The following is a 23,173-nucleotide window of genomic DNA, read 5'->3' as shown; positions in this document are numbered from 1 at the left end:
TTTCAATGGGTCAAAAACAGAAATAAAAACATCACAAGACTTTTGCATTCAAATTTATTTTACAAAAGAAAACTTACTTCTCTTTACACATCTATTTCCCAAAAACCGTACAGTGTTTCTTTAATCTGATGATGCAAATGGAATATTATGCATGCAGTTTTGCATTACTCTCAAATACCATCCTGCACAAGTAATACCCACAATTCCATTTGAAGCCATTAAGTTGCAGGTAAGAGGCAGGTAAAGCATTAGCATGCAGCACTGTACACATTTGCATAGTAAATGGCTGTCATTTATTTTGGATTGATTTCTCATCGTTCTTTACCAACGTGCCATTGCATGAAACTTTCACTGAGGAACAAAAGAAAGAAAAAAAGAAATCTATTCTCAGGATGGAAGGGTCAGTGAAACTCATTCACCATGGTTTTACTGGGGTAGTGGTGTGATTATAGGAAGTACATCGTTTGTTTTTACAAAATGAATCAGGTCTGATCAGTTGTTGAACAACCTAACCACATACAGAATGACATTTAAAACTAAATATAGGATGAATATGCTTAAAATACATTTAAATACATCCCCAGAGCTCTCAAAGAGGCACAGAAAGAAACTTTCTGTTTGCAAAAGTAAAAAAAAAAAGAAAAGAAAATACCTTATTAAAAAGTTAAGGCATAAAGTTACTAACAGGGAATGTCTTGATGTCTTGACTGAAATTGAAATTGAATATATATATATATATATATATATAAATAAAGCAATGCTGGTCCTGAGTGTTGGCTACAATACTGACACCAAAACTAATTTAAATTTAAAATGTAGACCAAAGGACCTTGAGATGTAATTATGAAATATACACAAAAATTTGTTTCTTTACTAAAAAGAAACCCCCAAAAAATTATGTACATCTGGAAACAACAATATATATTAACTATTAGTTAATTTGACAATGTCCTCAAATAGAAAGAGGTTTCATAAAGAGACTAAATAATGTCTAGATTGTTATTTTAAACACACGATTCAACAGTCAACTGTAATTTTAACTATAAATAATTTCATAACAATACTGTTAGTCAGCTGGTTCCCAGTAGCCCAATAAGGTCCCAATTAAACCCATTTATAGTGTGAATCCTCACATTCTATATGACTCAGAGAGTGGTACTGAACCTGCTTTAAACAGGAAAAATGAATTGTGTTTTGTCTATAATAGTTTATGAAATATTGCACATGGATAATGGAGGTGGGCAGGGGGAATGGGGGTGGCAGTGATCAGAGAATAAGGACACTTTACCCAAACTACATCGACTTCTACTGGCCCCTCAACTCCAGTAAGAAACGTTTAAAAAAAACGTTCACTGAATGTTATCTAATGCTACGTACAGTATATTCTGAAAATAGCCTACTGACAGACATCATTTCTTTCTCACTGGTTCTGCACATAGCAAATCCAGTTGTTTATTACTATCAAAGCTACCTCTTCATATAGGCCAACTGCTCTCAGGTAGAACTTAAAGCAAGATGGAAACTGGGTCAATCCAGTCATTTCCACACCAATCACATGTAAAACATATAGTATTAACACTCAGATATGATTAAACCACTGAAGGATAAGTATCAACACTGCTTTTGTTCTCTCTCTGTGCATTACAAACGCACACACAACACAACACAATTAAGGTAATCAAGTCAGATCGCAGAACTCTTGTGATCTGTAATACCGTACCAAGAAACGAGTCGAGAAAAAATGCAAATGTCAAGATCCAGACACCATTTAAATAACTGTGCTAACATCAAATAGAAGTATGTCTGGAGCCATTCATCACAATGAATAAAAAAAGACAAATAACAATGAGACGGAGAATTGTCAAATAAGAAAAATGAAATCGAAAAAACCATCAGCACAACCAAGTAGTTTTGCACATGCAAAGGCAGAATGCATGATTTGTTCATCTGAGCACTTCACTTCACAATGTAGAAATACAGTGAGTGAACAGCTTTTTGCAAACAGGCCCAATGAAAATAATTAAAGAGAAACATGTTTTACAGATAAAGCTTTCACGCTGTGTTTTGTGTTATGGACTCTTAAGCTTCGTCCGAAATCGCATACTATATAGTAGGTACTACATTTGGTTTTAAACTTACTTCGCAACGGTTAAAAAGGTATGTTCTATGTAGTATGAATGAAATTTGGATGTACATCCGCCATTTTGTCAATGTCATGTGACATACGGCGTCAGTTGCATCGCTTCACTGCCATTCATAAATCCTCTCCCGTGGCCTCATGGGATAGTAAAGTGTCCATCAAACACGCACTACGGAATCTTGCCTGAAGTAGTAGGTCATCCAGGTACTTTTCGCCTACTGTTTTATGAATACTATGACTTCGGACATACTACTCGGATCACGTACAGTTTTTCGCCTATAAATAGCACGGAAGTAGGCATATTCGGACGCAGGGTTATTTTAATATTCTGGTTCATTTCCTTTAGTTCCTGTTTCCCTGAACTGTTTAGTTTCAGATTCCCTGGTTACTGATTATGTCCTCGTTTGTTTCCTTGGTTATATATTATTATCACCTGTGCATCGTTATATTGGTGATGTATATACTCACTTTTCAGTTCAGTACTTTGTCAGTTCTCTTTTATGGATTACATTGGTTTGCTGAGTGTTACATATTTCTAAATAATGAGTCCTACGTCTCGCCATGCATTCTGCAAGCCAACCCGTGACAAAACAATGCATTTCCTTTTACAGCTTGTACGTTGCATCTTAGTTTCTCTAAAGTCTCATTTTAATTCTAATACTCCGTACCTCCTACAGCAACCAGAGACTATACTATTGGTCAGGCACACACTAAATAGTTCAAGATTAGTAGTAGTCATAATAGTCAATGACTGTTTCATAAAGCTTAATAGGGCAGGGGAACTTTATCATGACTCAATGACAGAATGGATCTCCACTCAGCTGCCACATATTTCTATGATACACAGTATTGTGTCATTTCAGTCAGAAAATAGAATGTAATATGCAGCTCAAACCAAACTCCTGAGAATCTCACAAAACATGCTCAGGTCACATTTCACAAAAGAAAAAAAAAAGTTATAATTTTATGATATATATATAATTAAAGTAAAAAAAAAAAAGGTATAATTATATAGCATAAAGAAAATAATATAGATATAATAAATTATTTTATTTTAATAATTTTGGGTGAAATATGATCTGGACATTTTGACAGGTTTCATGGGATTCATTCATTTACTATTATTACCAAATAATGGAGTCATTTAAAGTGATAAATCCACCTGATACGGCTTGTCTGGCCTAATTTCTTTGCAATAGAGGCTGCGTCCGAAAACTGACTAGTTGCCTCGTGCCTTATCAGGCAGTGACTTTGTAGGCAGCGTTTGCACACGAAAGTACCTAACAAAACTGATTTCGGACAGACTTCTGAGGCAGCGTAACGGTTTAATGATCTACAGCAAAATAGAGCAAGCTTTGGTGATAACTAAGCAAATACTTAGTGATTTCTCGCTAGAAATGACATCAGAAGTTGAAAAAGTTGGCCAAAAGTGTAGATCTACACCCAAACTGACTACCAATCGCAACTTTCAGATGCCATCTTTATTTTTTAGCTCAACTGTCACAGAATGAAACGCACAGTATTGTGGGATATCAAAGGCAGCGAAGGATACATGCTGCCTGCCTTTAAAAAATCAATCAGATTAAGCTATCTCACGAAACAGGAAATTAAGCTAGCATTGGATTTGGACTTGCCTTGATGCCTTCCTACCTTGAAATGCATCCTCCGCTGGCAGCATTTTTAAGCTTCCGGACGCAGCCAGCATCTCACATGGCGTGGCCTTGGGGAAAGCGCTGAGCGAACTATAGGCATTATGGTGTGCATCAAAAAGGACAATTTGTTGCAACATTTTGTATTCTGCTTGAAAAGTGTCTGTTGACACTGACTACGAAAATAAGCCCAGGGGAAAAGAAACCTCTTAGATTTTGGCACCTATGAAGCTTTCTGCTCCGGACCTGAGCCTGTCTGACTCTGGGCCACCAAAAATATACTAAGACAGGAAGAAACAGACCAGTAAATGCATGACAGTTCCATTGGCTACTGTAATCGTGCAAAAAGGCTCTGTGCTGACTGGCTCTTGGCACCGCTGAGCATTTCTGCATGCCGGCACTAGTTCAGGGTGAAAATTAGCGTGCCACCACAGAGTCCCGCGAATATAGACAGTGCAGGGCCTTGGTTAGCAATTAGATGCAGAGCTTAGGCCTCAAATAGGAGAAATTGGATGGAACATATGGTGCTATAGTTCTCACCCCTCCTGGAGAGCATATTATCTCAACCATTGCAGATAAAATCAGCACCCCCAACTGCCTACAGTAACAAAAGATGCTCATGGCTGCAAACAACTGCCTTACATAGATGGACCGGGTGCTTGGATTTTGCCTTTAGTTAAGATGGGCCATAGATGGGAATCTGTGCCAGAGTGAACGCAATGCACTGCATTTTCAGAGAGAGCTAACACAATTACATGAGAGATATCTCATAGCTCTGGCTGTACTAGTTTGGATGTTCAGAGTCTATGCCGCGAGTCGTTACTGTAGCCCCCAGGGGAGCCCCGGTTGCGGTGAGGTTTGTATGCGTCTTGATAGGGATCATGGTAGTCCTCCTCTACAAGAGGGTAGTGGTCTCGACTTTGCTGGGAGCTGGAGGACAGGCGGTTATTACTCTTCTTTTGCCGCTCATTGTTGTGGTAGTTCTCATCGGAAGTCATCAAGCTGTGTCGCTCCATTGGAGAGTTGTCGCTGATGTGATTGCTGTTTTTATTTCTTTGACTCTGTTGAAAGGTCACCGATATCAGCTGTTTCTACACGTTCTAATTAGCATATTGAAATATTCAAAACTAATTTTCTGGCTAAGTCCCAAGCCTTCACTCACCTGCAGTCCTGTGATGGCTGTGGGGTACGGTGAGAGCACAGTGGAGCCCAAGTTGCGGCCCAGCAGAGGGTTTAGTGGAGTGCTGAGGGAAGTGTGAGTTGCGCGCCAGTAGGCCTCCAGAAATTCAGCCAGATGTTCACATGCATCCTCAAGCTGGTTCTCATCCAAAATTACATCAAACATTTCCTGGAATGTGGCAGGAATAGCAATGTAGTCAATGTTTTATGATATGCCATACCCTTAATTTTCAGTGTCTTCCATCCAAACACATCCCTCCCTTTTGGCACTTAGCGTCCACTTTTCACAACCCAGTGAAATCCCAATTAAAGAAAAAAATTCTAATCTTGTCCCAATAAATGAATGTTTCACTTAGAAATACACATTCAAAAGTTTGTGGTTAGAAAAAAAAAAGAAAAGAAAAAAGAATCTAATATAAGAATACCTAGCAAGGATGCATTAAATTGATTAAAAGTGACAGCAAAGACATGTATAATGTTACAAAATTCTGTTTCTGTTTCAACTTTCTATTAATAAAACCCCTCTGGAAAAATGTATCATGGTTTCCACAAAAATATTAAAATATTAGCAGCACACTGTTTTCAACATATATAATAATAAGAAATGTTTCTTGAGCAGCAAATCAGAATATTAGATTGATTTCTAAAGATCATGTGACACTGAAAACAGGTGTAATGATGCTGAAAATTCAGCTTCCCATTACAGGAATAAATTACATTTAAAAAATATATTAAAATAGAAAGTAGAGTAAGTAATGCATGTCAGATTATGAAAAAAAAATGGGTTGTGAACATTGTCTTCAACAGAGAAGAATCAGACTATCTTCAGATTACTCTGGATACTCACTGGAGGACACTGAGCTAATTTGTCTGCCGCCACCAGTTGTACATTTAAATGCTTGCTTTGAGACTTCCCACGTGATTTGATCAGCCGTTGCAATACCTGCAAGCACACACACACACATTATTACTGTTGAAGACAGAGAGACAATAACATCATTCAACTAACAGATACTGTTAATACTTCTTTAAAATCTGTGTTAAAGAAATGCAATGGGGATGGTAAAAAAACATTATTTTAATAACAACTTTTTTTTTTTTTTTTACCTTGGGAGAAGACACTTTGACATGGACAATAATGGGAGCTAAAGAAGTCTTAATGAGCTGGGCTGGATGGTTGATAGTGTCGGCATCCAGCACAACCAGCTGAAGGGATCTCGCCAATTCAAAGATTCGCTCAATCTCACTCTGAACCTCCGCTGTCAGAAAGAGGAAAAATTCACACAAACCAAGTGTCAGCAGGATGTCAATCCAGCTAACCGAATGTTTCTTTTTTTTCCCTGAAACCTTTTAGTTGAACGGTCGTCTAATGTTTTTTTTTAAATGTTTCAGAATGTTCAGAGAACATTCAAAAGTAACGTTGCCATTATTTATGCAAAAATAATTAAATTGAATGTTTCCTTAACATTCACATAACCAAAAAACAAACAACAAAAATTGACCTTTTAAACATTCAGAGAACTTTTAGAAAAAAACAAACATTTTCATAACTTAATGGGAATGTTAGCAAAAAGTTCTTGGAACATATATTTTGGAACATGCTGATTTACTAGATGGAAATATTTAATCAAAGGGATACTCCACCCAAAAATAAAAAATCCAAATCTGACTTTCTTTCTTCTCTGGAACACAAAATAACATATTTTGAAGAATGTTAGTAACCAAATAGTTTAGGTTCCCATTGATTTCCATTGTATGGACAAAAATGACAATGGATGTCAATAGGAAACAAAAGAGTTTGGTTACCAACATTCTTCAAAATATCTTCTTTTGTGTTCCGGAGAAGAAAGAAACAACAGGTTTGGAACAACATGAGGGTGAGTAAATGATGACTGAATTTTCATTTTTGGTCAACTATCCCATTTACGTTAGATAAATGCTCAATGGCAATTAAAAAGGAGCTGACATACCCAGGTTGGATCTGGTGTTAGATCTCTCAATGATGGCTCTCTTACTAGGGTTATTCAGCACAGATCTCTTGGCTAAAGAGATATCTGCGGTTACTCTTGTGATTGATATCCTATAATTAGGAAATAAATATGGTGAAGTTATCACATTGACAAGAAAGGTATTCAAAATCCACAACATTAAAAGTTGACCCTCACCTGCCTTCAAACCTGTGTTTCAGGAAGTCAAATAGTGCTTTCTGCATCATATCTGTCACCTGTGTTCAAGCCCATTAGGACAGGAGAGTAAACACAAGGAACAAAAAGGAGATTTTTATTTGAAAGATTTATTGACACTTTCCCAGCCTTTGAGGAAAAATTCCGGCTTTCCGTGTTTTCACTATTATATATATATATATATATATGGTAGGCTGGCAACTTAAAAAAAACAAAACAATAAAAAAAGCTTTTTTTAAAGAGTTAAGAAACAATGGGAAACATCTACTGTACTTCAACAGCGTCTAGCCAGGAAACAACAAAAATGTGCAGTCTGTCTTAAATAATGTTTGTGAAGGAGCAGATGACACACAGTATATGCCTGCATAAAGAAATTAAAAGAGCAAACAGGCGTTTAGCATTCACAGATCAATCATGATATACGCTTCAAGCTTTGCATGCCTTGAGATCTCATCTCTAATATTCAGATGGTACATGCTAACACACTTGTCACACTGATTTCTGGGATGGTGGTTGTTTTTTTCTGTTTCTAATTTCAAACCATGCTCCATTTTTGAGACTGGCATGTTGTACCCAGAAGGTTGTTGCCTTGGCAACTCTGCTTGGAGATGATGACTGCTATTCAGTGACAAACCGACATCCCCTCTCGCTTGCTGCTTAAGAAGTGGTGCCTTGGTTACCAGGTCTAAATATACACACGCACACACCATAGGGATTGGGGAGACCTACCTCATATCCCTTAAGTGATGGGCCAACTAAGACCACCGGCCTCATGGAAGGGACCACATCGTATGGAGGAATGTGCTCGGCCTGCAATATAACAGCAATTTAGACGCAAAATAATATTCTGTTTATTTGCACTACAATAACCCCATATTGATTACTACATGAAAAACCCTGCAATGGCTCGAAACAGCAGTCTGTAACAATAATAGGGCTATTTTACAGAATTTATAGAATTGACAAATGAAATACAATGAACTCACCACTTTCTGTTTCTGTTTACCTGGGATGGTGGAAAATAGGAATTTTAAAAAGCAGATTTTTTTTTTTAAATCAGACACAAAAACAAATACTGTACATCAAAATCAGATGTACATCTATTTAAAAAAAAGAATAATAATAATAAAAAGAATTCAGCATATTTCAATGTCTAGCATTTCTTCTGTATGGTTTTTAATACATTTAATACATGTTCCATAATCACTGCTATTGTAAAAAAATCCAATCATTCCATTATTCCATTAATTTCTCTGGAAATTGCTATAAAATAAGCCTGCAAATCTGAAGTGATCTGGAACCCGTTAGTAAGGGTAAAGACTGAAGCTGACCTGCAGAAGCAGGGTTGGGCTTGAAGGTGCCTGACACCATTTCACCCAGACTGGAGGAGGAGTTTCCACTGGACTTTCTGTGGGCGCGGAGTAAAGAAAAGAGCAAATTAGAGTTAATTAAGGTCTATGTTCAGAATGGAATACTAACAGACATTATGTGATGGAGAGACCTTGAAGTTGTCTTCCATCACTGTTTTTATTGTGTTCGTAATGTTCTTATGCATATTTACGTGAGGTTCGCTGGTTTATATTCCTTGTTTTATCTGAGTGGGCGTGGCCTTAAAGAAAGCACAAACCTAGGGGAGCGCTCATTTTAGCTAATTTATGGAAATGTTTTAGCAAATGTATGTTTTGGCTTTATCCATCCTTTTTTATTGTATTTACTGATGTTGGTTTTAACTCTTAATATCATAATATATGATATACTACTATTATATCAGGTGGTGGTGGTGGCGCATTGGATAAGACACATGCCTTTGGTGTGAGAGACCCGGGTTTGAATCCACTGTGAGACACCAATGTGTCCCTGAGCAAGACACTTAAGGCAAGGCAAGGCAAGGCAAGGCAAGTTTATTTATATAGCACATTTCATACACAATGGCAATTCAAAGTGCTTTACATAGAAGAAATTAAAATAATAAAAAGAAATAAGAATAATTAAAACAGTTTAGAAAAATAAAAAATAAAATACAGTACAAACAGTCGGACGAACATTGGCACAGTGCTCATTCAGTAAATGCATAGTTAAACAGATGTGTTTTGAGTCTGGATTTGAATGTGACTACAGTAGGAGCACATCTGATCTCCTCTGGAAGCTGGTTCCAGCTGCGGCTGGCATAATAGCTAAAAGCAGACTCACCATGCTTAGAGTGAACCCTTGGTATTTCTAGCTGATATGATCCTAATGATCTGAGTGATCTGTTGGGTTTATATTCAGTGAGCATATCTGCAATGTATTGAGGTCCTAGGCCATTGAATGATTTATATACCAGTAATAATACTTTAAAATCAATCCTAAGTTTAACTGGGAGCCAGTGTAAAGACCTGAGGACTGGTGTGATATGTTCATATTTTCTGGTTCTGCTCAGAATCCTGGCGGCAGCGTTCTGTATGAGCTGCAACTGTCTTATGGTCTTTTTGGGAAGGCCAGTGAGGAGTCCATTACAATAATCCACCCTGCTGGTGATGAAAGCATGCACAAGTTTCTCTAAGTCTTGTCTGGAAACAAAGCATCTAATTCTTGCAATATTTTTCAGATGATAGTATGCTGATTTAGTTATTGCTTTGACATGACTACTGAAACTAAGCTCTGACTCTAGTGTCACACCAAGATTCCTGACTTGATTTTTGGTTGTTTGACCCCTAGAGTGAAGGTATGCGTTCACCTTGAGAACTTCATCTTTGTTTCCAAACGCAATGACTTCAGTTTTGTCTTTGTTTAACTGAAGAAAGTTTTGACACATCCAACTGTTGACTTCATCAATGCATTGGCACAGGGAGTCAATGGGGCTGTAATCGTTGGGCGATAGGGCTAAGTAGAGCTGTGTGTCGTCTGCATAGCTGTGGTAAGAGATTTGGTTCTTTCTCATTATTTGGCTCATTGGGAGCATATACAGGTTAAACAGGAGTGGCGCAAGAATTGAGCCTTGAGGGACTCCGCATGTCATGGATGTCCACTCAGACTTATGGTCTCCTATACTCACATAATAACCTCTCCCATCTAAGTATGACCTGAACCATTTTAAGACTATCCCAGAAAGCCCCACCCAGTTTTCCAGCCTGTCCAGAAGTATGTTGTGATCGACAGTGTCAAATGCAGCACTGAGGTCGAGTAGTACCAGCACTGATAATTTGCCTGAGTCAGTATTTAAGCGAATATCGTTTATTATCTTTATGAGCGCTGTCTCTGTGCTGTGATGCGGTCGGAAACCAGATTGAAAATTGTCAAAGTATCCATTCGAGCATAAGAATTTGTTCAGCTGATTGAAGACAACTTTTTCAATGATCTTACCTATGAAAGGAAGATTTGAGATTGGTCTATAGTTGCTTAATATGGTCTTATCCAGATTGCTCTTTTTCAGGAGGGGCTTGACAACTGCAGTTTTTAGGGAGTTTGGAAAACTCCCAGAGAGAAGTGAAGCATTTACCACTTCTAGAAGATCTGCTTCTAAACTGTTTAACACACTTTTGAAAAACGATGTGGGAAGTGTGTCAAGAGCGCAGGTTGATGTTTTAAGGTGCTGTACGGTTTCTTCCAAAATGTTGCCATCAATTTCTTTGAAATCAGACATAGTAACTACTTTCTCAGGTGGTTTGATCTGTCTGACCCCAGCGCAAGTCAAGGATGTGCTGATCACCTTTCTGATATTATTGATTTTGTCAGAGAAGAAAGAAGCAAACTCACTGCACTTGCTGTCTGAGAGCATTTCACTGGGAATCTGGCTTGGGGGGTTTGTCAGTCTCTCTACAGTAGCAAAAAGAGTGCGTGTGTTGTTTAAATTACTGTTTATAATATTTGAGAAGAAAGTCTGTCTAGCTTTGCCTAGTTCCATATTGAAAGCATGAAGGCTGTCTTTGTAGATGTTATAATGGACTACAAGTTTTGTCTTCCGCCACATGCGCTCTGCTTTTCTGCATTGTCTTTTCATATTTTGCACTGCTGTTGAGTTTCTCCAAGGTGCCTTTTGTCTGCCACTCTTCTTCCTGACTTTCACAGGAGCAATATCATCAATTACACCTTTAACTTTTGAGTTAAAAGAATCAAGGAGAAAATCAACAGAGTCTGCAGATATGCTTGGTGTTAAGGATATAGCCTTCATAAATAGGACACTAGTGTTCTCATTTAAGCATCTCTTCTTGACAGACACAGATCTAGCTTCAGTGGCAGGAGAGATCAATATATCAAAGAAAATACAGAAATGATCAGACAGTGCTACATCCTTAATAACAATCGATGAAATGTTTAGACCCTTACTGATAAGTAAATCTAAAGTGTGTCCATGATTGTGTGTGGGTCCATGTACATGCTGAGTCAGATCAAAAGTTTTTAAAACAGTTTTGATTTCTTTGGCCATATTGTTTTCTGCATTATCTATATGGATGTTAAAATCTCCAGCAATGGCAAAACAGTCAAACTCTGAGGTAATTGTTGATAACAGTTCTGTAAAGTCCTCAGCAAAGGCTGGAGAGTATTTTGGAGGCCTGTAAATAATGAAAAGTAAAATGCGTGGAGCACCTTTTAACACAATACCCAGATATTCGAAAGACAAGTAATTCCCAAATGATATTTGCTTACATTGATAGATATCTTTAAAAAGAGCAGCTAGACCCCCACCTCTCTTAACAGCTCTGCAGACACTCATAAAAGTAAAGTTAGGAGGGGATGTTTCATTGAGGATTGTTGCACTGCAGCTGTCTACTAGCCAGGTTTCATTTAGAAGCATAAAATCCAGGTTGTTTGTGGTTATTAAGTCGTTGACTAGAAGTGATTTATTTTTAAGTGAGCGAATGTTTAAAAGAGCTAACTTAACAGACTTACTTTTCCCCACAGCAATATTAGTTTGACGTGTAATAGGCACCAGATTAGTTGGGTTTGCTGTACGGCTATTGAAGGCCTTAGACTTTCTATCATGTAATAGAACAGCAATAGAGAAAGATACAGGCACACTGGGTTCCCGCTTGTTTTGTAAACATTTGAGAAAGTTACTGTTATCAAAACGGGGACCCGACACATATCACTGAGAGCTGGTATCAGTTGTTTTTGGTTCACCTCGAGCAGAAGGAGGAGGGTGTGGGCCCTGGCGTTGTGGCAGAGGCCGAAGAGCTCTCACAGGAGGAGGGGGAGGGCGAGCTGGGCCCGCAGGCTTTGGTGGTAGTGGTGCCTGTCTTTTTTTTAGTTGGTATCTGGGGGCTTGCAGCAAAAGAGTGGGATAGTCTGGTTCCAGCATGCACCAGTTCTTCCATTTTCTGTGAGAAGCACAGTAATGGCGTTGCAGGGGAGAGGGAGAAAGTGTCTGGTGAAAGGGGCTGTTGCTCTGGTGTTATAGGAGGCTGTAATATGCTGTCCTGGCTTCCCTGGCTGTTTTCCAGGAAGTCGTCCTTGGGTGCTGAATCTTCAAGCAGTTCTGATATGGCTGTCTGTGGTGAGCTCTGTGGGCAGGGCTCAGCTGAGATTGTGTCCGTGAGCAGAGGTTGTTGTGGCGGAGTGGTGTTATCATGTCCATTTTGCTGCTGAAGTGAAGTCCCGTGGTCATTCATACTGTGTCCAGGTGTGTGTGTGCCGTTCAGATTGAGTGGATTGGCACACACTGCAGAAGGATGATTTAGGGAGAAGTAGATATTGTCCTTTAACACTCTTGAACCAAGTTTGTTTGGGTGATGGCCATCCCGATGAAACAGTTGTCGTTGACTCCAGAAAAGATTGAAATTGTCAATGAAGTTCACTGCTTTTATATTGCAGGTTTTTTGCAGCCATGTATTTAGCCCAAGCAATCGTGAAAACCTGTTTGTTCCTCTTGCTGGTAGTGGTCCACTGATGAATGTTTGAACTTTCAGTCTTTTAAGTGTTTCAAAAAGTTTATTGAAATCCTTCTTAAGGAGTTCTGACTGCTCTTTATGAATATCATTCTTCCCCACATGTATGATGAGTCGATTAGCAGTCTTATGTTTCATCAGAATGTTCTGAAGTTCCCTGTTTATATCAGAAGTTGTTGCTTGTGGAAGGCAGCACGTAGTTGTATCCCTGGTGCTAATGTTTCTGATTATGGAGTCCCCCACTATCAGAGTCCTGGGCTCGGCTGCGCTCTGAGCTGAGTGCCGCTGTCTGCTCGACCTTGAGCGCCAGTTAACATCAGTGTTAGCTACTGGCCTATTCAGTCTGTGTTCGATCACATTCATCACATTTGTGGATTCCTCATTTACATTCATTAGTACTTCAAATCTGTTCTCAAGATGTATAGGCAGTGGTAGCAGACCAGTGTTTGCAATCCTTGTCAGAGCTGTATCTGGGGTAGAGGATGCTACTGCGGTAATATGTGATGCTCGTGACAATCTGATGTCTCGAGTGCCTTTGGGTTTAGCTCCCTGTTTGTGCCATCGATTAGTAAGTCGATCGGCTTGTTTCTCTACCTGTCGAGGAGCACTAGTTTCATGGGACTCACCGGTATGCTGAGGGTGTCCATGACGAAGCTCTGTTGTGTGCTCCGTCTGGTTTGGTGGTCCCGTAAGTAACTTTGTTTCTAGAACTGCAATCCTTTGTAAAAGTCTGTGGCAGTTGGTGCAGCAAGTAGATTCCAGAAGAGGCATTTTCTCTTATCCTTGTAGGCAGTTGTGTTTTCCTTTCCCGGTATGTAAGCTGGTCGGGTAAAAGAATTCTCAGTTTTTGTAGTAATCCAAACTTTGTCGTATGAGCACTGTGCTGATTTGCTGAAGTTAAAATTAGGTGATAAAAGGAAATAAAATAAAGGAAATAAAATATAGAAAAAATAGGAGATAAAATGTAAAAGCGATAGAGCAAAACGCGGAGCAGTAAGCAAGAGCGTCCGAACAGTAGCTGAGCAGGAAAAAAAAACTCTACCCCTACCCACTTAAACCCTAGTTGCTCCAGAAGCGTGCGACCTCTGACATATATAGCAATTGTAAGTCGCTTTGGATAAAAGCGTCAGCTAAATGAATAAATGTAAATTATAATGTATATTATACCAACTATAACTACTTTTTTATATTATAATATAATATAATAATATTATACATTTTTATGTGAAATTTTGTGGCAATACGATCAAATCAAGTTTTGCATTTTGATTCTAATTTTGGGTACATTTTTGGCAGTCTGTATCAAGATGAAGATGTTGCCAGCTAGAATAGTGTATGCTATAAATGTAAACATTTCATCTGTTATATTTAATGCAAGTAAATTATTATTATTTGATCCTTATTTTAGAAACACTATTTTTCCTACTTTGTTAAGGAAAGAACAGCAATGAAGTATAAATGGCTTTGTCCTTCAAACACTATCAGAGAGAACTACAGCGTGACTCAACACGGCTGATCACTGCTGTTAAAAGAGAATGCAGCATCTCATTCAAAGGGTTTATGTGTCATTTCTTTAAATAAATATATACGAGTATATGAAAGGACATATTGCACCAATTCCAAAATTAGTTGGCCCATGAATACCTATCTTGTGTTCTAAATAGAACAGCGCTGAATCAAACAATGACGAGGTACAAGGGTATTTGTAATCATCTTGGAATTTGGCTTTTGGAACTACACATTGGAAATCTCTTCTGTCTGTGTGAGTTGTTTTTTGTGTGTGGAGCGTGGTGTTCGGATCCCGCCACTTTGGTCTAGTTTGGTTTCGGTTTGGAATCAGTGTTAGGAGATTCATGCTCCAGCATGCTGTTTTGAGTTCGCTCGGGCCGTACCCTCTTCTGTCCGTGTGTGTTGTGTTCAGTGTAGCACGTTCGTGTTTATTTTCGGCCGCGTGCTTTCATGTTGTCATGTTTTGTGTGGAAACAGTCGGTTGACTGCGCGTTCCTGTCCTGTTTTGTTTGAGCACGTGGCTTGTGATTGAGTTGATTGGCAATGTGCTCTTATTTTTGTCATGTTTGTTTCTATGTGCCATGTGCTCTCCTGTCTATTGTCTAAATCTAAATATTGATTGCCCCACCTGCTCTCCCTTGTAGGCCCTCCTGATTTTCTTTCCTATTTATTCTCTTTGAGTTTGCAGTCCTGTGCCAGCTCGTTGTCTAATGTTCCTGTAATGTGTTTCCTGGGTGCCTTTCCTGTTCCTGCCCTTCCCTGCCCAGTCCAGTTGCCAGTCGTGTTTTCCCCCACGGGGGAGTTTTATTTGTTTTTGTTTTATTTTTATTGTTAAATAAAGCCCATATCTCATCTTGAGTCCTCGCCTCATCCCTTGTCCAAAACCCTGACAATAATGCATGTCTTTGCACCCCAAGAGCTGTTTGTGATGTTTGAGTTGGGGGAGGTGTGACACACGAAAGAGCTGTTTGCAAGGTTGTTTTTCCGCTAGGTGTCAATAATGTTGCAGAAACGACATACTTCACCTATAAGGCTTGGTGTAACACTCATTACTCTCATGTTCTCCAGTCTTACCCATGGAAGCGGCCCCTTTTTTGCTCCTGCTGTAAGCGAATGTTCTCCAGTTTTAAGGGGCTGGGGATGAAACCGATATCACAACCTTCCTTCACCAGTCGCCCAATCCACCAGTCGTTGTTGTACTTCTGTGGAAATACAGAGAGGACAAAGGAATGTGTATAAAGTCCATTTATAAACTTTCTATTATGTGAAGACAGCTAGACAGGCTCTCATTATATAAATGCCTTCGTCACCTCCTTGATGTGAAGGAAGTCTTTTGCATCAAAGGAAATGGCAGTGCCAGCGACAGGGACATCCTCATCTAGGGCACCACAGTAGCTGACGTTTGTTCTCACAGCGAAGGCCACTGCCTTGGCCTGAGATAGATATACAGTAAAGCACATAGTGATGAATGGCATAACAGTGCTGTTTTAATCACTACAAATTTGGCTATCCAGCAACCAGATAACAGAAACTAACTGCATCAGAAAACATTTTAAAGATGACATATTATGCCCTTTTTCAAAGTGTTGATTTTGTTTTTGGGGTCTACTAGAATAGGTTTTCATAAATGTTAAAAAAACAAAAAAAAATCACATATTTTATATTGTAGCAGCACTTCTCTTCCCAGTCTGTCAGAAACGCTATTTTCCTGCCACAATAAAGCCCCTACTTCCCGAAAAGCACAATGTGCTCCGATTGGTCGGCTGGACCAGTGTGTTGCGATTAGTCACAACCGTGAGTTTCAACACATAACTTACGCAACTCAACCAGGCCTTGCCCCTTTTTTTGGATGGGAATTATTAAAATGAGGGATATTGTGACGTGAACGTTCCCGGAAGAAAAATTAAGACTACAATTGAGGTGTCCCAGAAACAGTGCTTACTGATATATAGAATAACTCCCTTTGGAGTGGACTTTGTAACTTAGCAGACCTTTTTCATATTTTCAACATTACACACTAAAGAAAACCGAAAATGTAAAAAAAGAATAACAGGGCCCCTTTAACAATTTGGATAATTCAAAAATAAAAAAGGCATAAATAGAGATATCTCTCTGGTTAAGACAGTCTGACCTTTGCCCTCTCCAGCTGAACGGTGGCCTGCTGTTCTTTCTCCTGTCTGCCGCCCTGCTCCTCGTCCAGAGAGACATCTGAGTCAGACGGTCTGCTAGTGTAGGAATCGGCGGAGCCCTGCACACACATGTGAATACATATCAATGTATTGTTATTCCCACAAATCCACTAAACAAAGGAAGCCCTTACTTTGCTCTTGCTTGTCAATACTGACACACATGTACAGTATTATACTATGCACACAGTAATTTTATTATTTTATCTAAATAGGTTTAGTCTGTAATGAAATGTTTTGTTTTAAATAACTTTCATTGCAGTGCATCAAGCAGAAGCTGATAGTTTCACTAATATCTCATGATTAAGGGTTGGAAAAAAGGTTATGTAAACCTTAACAGCACAGATAGCCTTAAGAATATAGGCAGCAGTAATAGTGAAATTACACATTATCAAGGAGAATGTGGTAAGCATGAATGTCTTCATGGGATAGGGAGGGAGTTTAAATGATGGGTAAGATAAAAAGGGTAAGATAAATGAGCACTTAGTTGTGTATCACTGCAATATTTCTTCCACCACAAAATAAAAAAACAGACCGTTTGATTAAAAAATACAGTACTGTAATTATCATACACTAATGTTCAAAAGAAATCAATACTTTTATTCAGCAAGGACACATTCAATTTATCAAAAGTGACAGAAAAGACATTCTATTTCAAATAAATGCTGTTCAAATGCAAATCAACTTTCTATTCATCAAAGAATAATGAAATTTCCACAAATATTAAGCAACACAACAGTTTTCATTAATAAGTAATGTTTCTTGAGCACCAAATCAGCATATTAGAATGATTTATCATGATTTCAACAGTTATTTTAAAATGTACTAATATTGACTGTATTACTGTCAATAATACTGTTCATAATATTACTGTTTTTTGTTGTATTTTTGATTAAATAATTGCAGCCTTGGTGAGCAGAGCATAAGATACTTATTTTAAAAACATCTATAAATCTTACCAACCACAAACAAATCTATGAAATGATAAATGATACAAGTAAAACACTAGGAATTCCACCTTAATATTCTGTGACAAGGCACAGAAAAAGGCAATTCCCAGTTTGCATTGTGAGGAACATGAAATCACGAATAACAAGTTGAATTTCTTTTAGACGCTTCATATATTATCACAAACAGGCGACAAGGCAGATGTGACACTTATGAAACCAAGTCCTTTAAGAGTGCAGTAAACAGGTCTGATGCAGACTTCACAGTGTTTGTAAAGCTGAGAAATACAGTCGACTGAACATGTGCAGATCTGAACAAGACCAGATCAGAGGCAAAGGCAAAATTATTGAAGTGGACAACCTCAGAGTCAGAACTATGACATCTTGGTCAAGTGATTATACAGTAATCTATGTGTAAAAAAAAAAAAACACCAAAAGATCTCTTTACTATCTAAATGGAGAGCAAATCTGCTTCTCAAAAGTTCCTCCTGAGAAAAAAATTATCTTACTGATCTCACAAACTGTCCTAAGAATTTTCAAGTCAGGGATTGAAATATGCAGTCAAACATTTATCATCAAATTCTTCCAAGAACAAATCATCGTGCTATTAGCTTTATTATTCACATTAATTTATAGTAAGTACTAATTGTCTTTTTATTTCTCCAAGAGAACTACTTAATCAAATCTGAACTTACACAACATAAATGGTCTTTTATTTTCCTTGAACAGCAGGAAACTACTGCAAACCGATATAAGAATAGATGCATCTTCAGAAGAAATATCTTAGATTTAAACCCCACGTTAAGTGAGATGGAGGAGTCTGTCAAAAACAGAATGGCACTTTACTGAGACACATTAAAATTGCAAAAACAACATGTGCTTTGATCTCCTAATCAAAAGATTGTGCTCAAAGCCAACATATGCCTTGAAGGTTCATTAACCATAGAGTTGTGTCCCATAAGAACATATCCACTAATCATATAATCCACTAGTATTCTCTTTATAAGCACTTCTTTTACTCCAACACCAGCAACTACTGTATATACCATTAAAGGATTGTTATAATCTATCTACAGAATCTTTGACGTGTCGATTACTTATAACAGAAAAAAACATTGAAGTTTATTTCATTATGTATTGTTATATCCTTTGTATACAATACATGCATCCATGTTGTTGTATCCATTGTATTTTATGCTCCAGTCAAAATATGAAATCCTTTAAAAGGACAATAATAATGAAGGTGGTATTCCTTAATGTGTCATATTATCTTACAACATATTACATAAAATGTCTTACAGCTGTCAGGATAAATAACATCAGTGTATCCCCTGATGCAGTGTGACAGATGATGCCCATGTCTATCTTTTCTGTGTTGGAGTGGGTTCCTGAGTCTTCATCTTGGCTGAAGTAGTCTGATATTGTTACCATCACAAGAGCTGTAAAATACACACTGTCCCTCGCAGGAACACCAAGCTGCAGAGAGATTGTTCTGCATCAAACCTAATCTAGAGCAAAAAATAAAGATGATGGACTAACAGAACACCATAAATGGGAGTTTCTGACAGACAAAGATCTATGGAAATGATCCGGCTGCGTTCTTTAATTTGTGCATTGTAAGTAGATCACAAGCAGAACTTTCCACTCGGAATTGCGCTCTCACGCTCCCAGTTAAGTAAATCTGGCCATTGGTCTCTTTGACAGAGAAAAACTGAAATCTTCAAAACTGTCAAAATTATGTTAAGTGTTTTTCCTGGGATAAAAACGGTCATCGGTTGTGGCGGACGAACACGGTCATCCACACGCACACAGTACAAAGTACCCTATACCCATGTGAACTGCGAGCCCAGAACTGACAAAAAATCCAAAATAAATGCAAAGAAACAGTTTGTAATATTATCTTATCCCATTTATTCATGAAATAAAAAATAATCACTGTCAGGACAGATTATAAAACAAATGAGCTTAGAACCATTTTATATTTAAATGTAAAAAGTCACCAAGTGAACGATTTGAAAAGGGAACAAAGTATGACATTACATAGAAAAAGTGACAGGTCTATTATTTTGCATCCAGAAACTTTGCAATGTGTGGTTACGTGGTCTCTCTCTCTCTCACACTCACACACACACAATGTCACACACAATGTATATAAAACATGCTGTATCCCCCACACCATAACAGCAGCACCTCCAGCCTGAACCGTTGATACAAGGCAGAATGGATCCATGCTTTCATGTTGTTTACACTAAATTCTGACCCTTCCATCTGAATGTTGCAGCAGAAACCGAGACTCATCAGACCAGCAATGTTTTTCCAATCTTCTATTGTCCAATTTTAGTGAGCCCATGCGAATTGTAGCCTCAGTTTCCTGTTCTTATCTGACAGGAGAGGCAACCGGTGTCTTCTGCCGCTGTAGGCTGTCTGCTTCAAGGTTCGACATTTAGAGAACAAGGCATTTTCGCCCACAGACCTGCCGCTCACTGGATATTTTCTCTTTTTCTGACCAGATGGTTGTGTATGAAAATCCCAGTAGATCAGCAGTTTCTGAAACACTCAGACCAGCCCATCTGACACCAACAACCATGCCAAATTCATAGTCACTTAAATCACCTTTCTTTCTCAGTTTAAACTTCAGCAGATTGTCTTCTTGACCATGTCTACATGCATTGAGTTGCTACTATGTGATTGGCTGATCAGATATTAACGAGCAGTTGAACAGGTGTACCTAATAAAGTGGCCGGTGAGTGTGACCCAAACTGATAAAAGGCTGAAGAAAGAAGAAAGACTAGGCAACGCCAGTCCCATATGCCAACACACACACACACAAGCACACAAACATTCCAGCAAACTGATTCTATTCATGTACTCCCTTAAAGGTACATGGAGACATCCATCTAAGGGCAAGCTCACACTACAGAACTATGAGATTACATGAAGTAACATGGTGCTCACACTACAAGTTTTCTTGTCGTCTGTCCTCATCTTGTCTTAACAGTGCTCATATTACACAACACAATGCACAAACAAGATCTTTGGCCAAGCGGAACAACAACGGAAAATTGTTTTCTCACAAATTCACGTAAGACATTAGAGAGCCCTCATGCTCGCTGTCCAAGTCATATGTGCAGAAAACGAGCAACGAGCACCGATTTGGCCATGACCCGAGGATTTTGTCACAGATCTTGGAAATCTGTCTGCGACAGCAAAGTCCAGCCAAAAGTAATGTAGTGTGAGCCTGCCTTAACTCTATGATCTCATCAATTCTGCAGGTTCATGGTTACTCACTTTTGTGCCATGACAGATGTCTCTACCACTGCGGGGGATGAAGGAAGCAGATGAAAAGGCACAAAAGATATCATTCTTTTGTTTTTAGTAGCTTAGCAACTAAGGAAGCAACTGTATTGCGACTGGCAATACAGCATATCCATCAGTAGATATAGATCTCTGGTTTGGTCTGGTCACTTGATGATTATATATCACTGACACTGAAATTTTGGAGCTCACAACCCTGGTCTTCACATTGCCCTCACTATTGGCCATCACACTAGATCATGGACCTCCATGGCCAGAAAAGTCATGTGACCAGTGTTACATAAGGCGATGTGCACTGAGGCGAGTCAAGTGACAGGCTCTGCATCTGCTCTCGATGAAAAGCCCCTGTGATTCATCCTCACCACACCTCGTTCCATCTTCTCATTCTTCAGCAGGCATCAGGACCACTGGGCCATCAAACTATTCAGTTTAATACTGCAACACAAACAGTCTGAATCTTCAAAATTAGCTGATGCCCAATGACTTTTAAAAACACGTTCTTTAGTTTAAGTCCATCACAAGTAGTACTGTTTTATCTAGTTTAGTGGATCTCAACTGGTAGGCCACAAGGTCTGATCTGATTGAGTCAGGAAAAAAACAAACAGTGTGTGTGTTTACATGCATGTTCTTAAACTGATTATGCTTAATAAGCCGACAACGTGTGTGAAAAATATAAAAAATGTGTTCTCATCTCGTGCAGCCAAAAGACAAGTGGTACTTCAAATATGAGAGGAGAATGAGTTTCCAAGTTGCAAGTTTCCCGCTGACATTTTGAAATATATATATTTTTTAAACAGTCTTGTAAACGCATTGCCAGGTTACTGATTTGCAGGTAAACTGATAAATTGAGTTATTTCAATAAACAGATTTTTGGTAGTTATCAGCGTATTGGTGTGTATGTTAACGTGTTCAATGATAAAAGCATATAATCATTTAAACATGCAGTTTAAATAGCGAAAAGTAAAGTGTTTAAATAAAAGTATTAGCCAATTGTCCTTAAGATTGGGTGAGCCTGCAGGATCTGACAGAGCTGGCTAGCAGATGAAGATCAAGCCAAACCAATATGCATTCATTTACAGAATCCGCAGTCAGGCAATCATTTCACTTTGAAACACATTACACCCCGTGGCCAGCTGGTTTGCTTCCTCTATGTTGCCGACTCAGCATTACTGATGGTTGGTTGGATGGAGAGAGATGGCAGGGTGCGGGATGTAAACATTTCCCCAGCAGATGATGGCACAGTTCCTCTTTAACAGGCTGCCAGCAGCAGACTTAAACCTAAGATCAAATATTTCAAACATCTTCAAGCAATGAACAGTTATTAACCCTACAGATCTTTCATTATAATTATCAGTTTTTAAAGTATTGAAATAATATATCCAGTCTGCCTCGTCTTCCTTAAACTGTCGGTGTTCTGGCCCTGTCCGTTCTCTCAATCAGACTGAAGTCCCATTTTGTGCTACTAGCACAGAAATTATGCACTTAAAGGTAGGGTACACAAAGTTTTTCATAAACAATTTTTGTTATACTGGTTGAAACTCTCTTCACATCCTGATAGCATTCAATAATAAAAGTGGTATAAATATAAAAAAATGTAAATATATCTTCTGTGGAAGTCTCAAGACCAAAAAATGTCCATCTAATCATTGCAATCGGTCCAAACTCAATGATAGGTTGTCCTACCTGTCTGTCAACCTATGTATTTCCATACCTCCACACACCCTGCTCGCGCAGACATCACACATCATCAACATGTTCCATAAGACAATGCAGTTGTAGACTGTTGTGTTGTAGATGCGTGATAGTCACTGAGCTCCAGAAACAAACTGCAGCCACCATTTACATTTCCTCCTGAACCAAAACACTGAGCTTATGTTGCGTTCACGCCATGCCGCAATTACCGTAATTAACAGATGGCAATCCTTGACATTCTACTCAGATCGGTTGACGTCCTCAGACTCGGATTTATGCGTTACTATGGCAACAATATCAACACCGAAATGAATCTGCAGCAGTCAGGTGGTAAAAGTCAGAGCTCCTTAAGTCGTTTACGTTCATTATTACTGTAATGTTATGTGCTTTAAGACATGAGGTCATTTAACGCCCTCTCTCTGGCTATGTGCATTCATGTGTTTTGGAGGAGGCTTTGGAGATGCTCTGAAGGGAGGGGAATCTTATGATTTCAAAGCTAGCTTGCTGTT

General features: G+C 38.6%; 1 protein-coding gene across 3 annotated transcripts in view; it reads right to left on the bottom strand.

Moving 5' to 3' along the window:
- Positions 1–46: 46 nt before the first annotated feature.
- The window catches only part of cacnb4a (calcium channel, voltage-dependent, beta 4a subunit), a 42,972-nt gene continuing 19,845 nt past the window's right edge, over positions 47–23,173 (bottom strand). For all 3 annotated transcript variants that reach the window (XM_082174926.1, XM_082174927.1, XM_082174928.1), the window contains 12 exons: positions 16,656–16,772; positions 15,835–15,957; positions 15,599–15,726; positions 8,483–8,559; positions 8,138–8,157; positions 7,881–7,961; positions 7,134–7,192; positions 6,939–7,048; positions 6,076–6,227; positions 5,816–5,911; positions 4,952–5,137; positions 47–4,850 (listed from right to left, as the gene is read on the bottom strand). In XM_082174926.1, coding sequence (XP_082031052.1) covers positions 4,587–4,850; positions 4,952–5,137; positions 5,816–5,911; positions 6,076–6,227; positions 6,939–7,048; positions 7,134–7,192; positions 7,881–7,961; positions 8,138–8,157; positions 8,483–8,559; positions 15,599–15,726; positions 15,835–15,957; positions 16,656–16,772 — 1,413 coding nt within the window. In that variant the 3' untranslated portion in view covers positions 47–4,586. The remainder of the gene's footprint in view (positions 4,851–4,951; positions 5,138–5,815; positions 5,912–6,075; positions 6,228–6,938; positions 7,049–7,133; positions 7,193–7,880; positions 7,962–8,137; positions 8,158–8,482; positions 8,560–15,598; positions 15,727–15,834; positions 15,958–16,655; positions 16,773–23,173) is intronic.

Source organism: Leuciscus leuciscus, assembly GCF_965113295.1.
Source record: "Leuciscus leuciscus genome assembly, chromosome: 7".
Classification (NCBI taxonomy): Eukaryota; Metazoa; Chordata; class Actinopteri; order Cypriniformes; family Leuciscidae; genus Leuciscus; species Leuciscus leuciscus.
The sequence above is the reverse complement of the archived record's forward strand: the minus strand, read 5'-3'. Positions and strand labels throughout refer to the sequence as shown.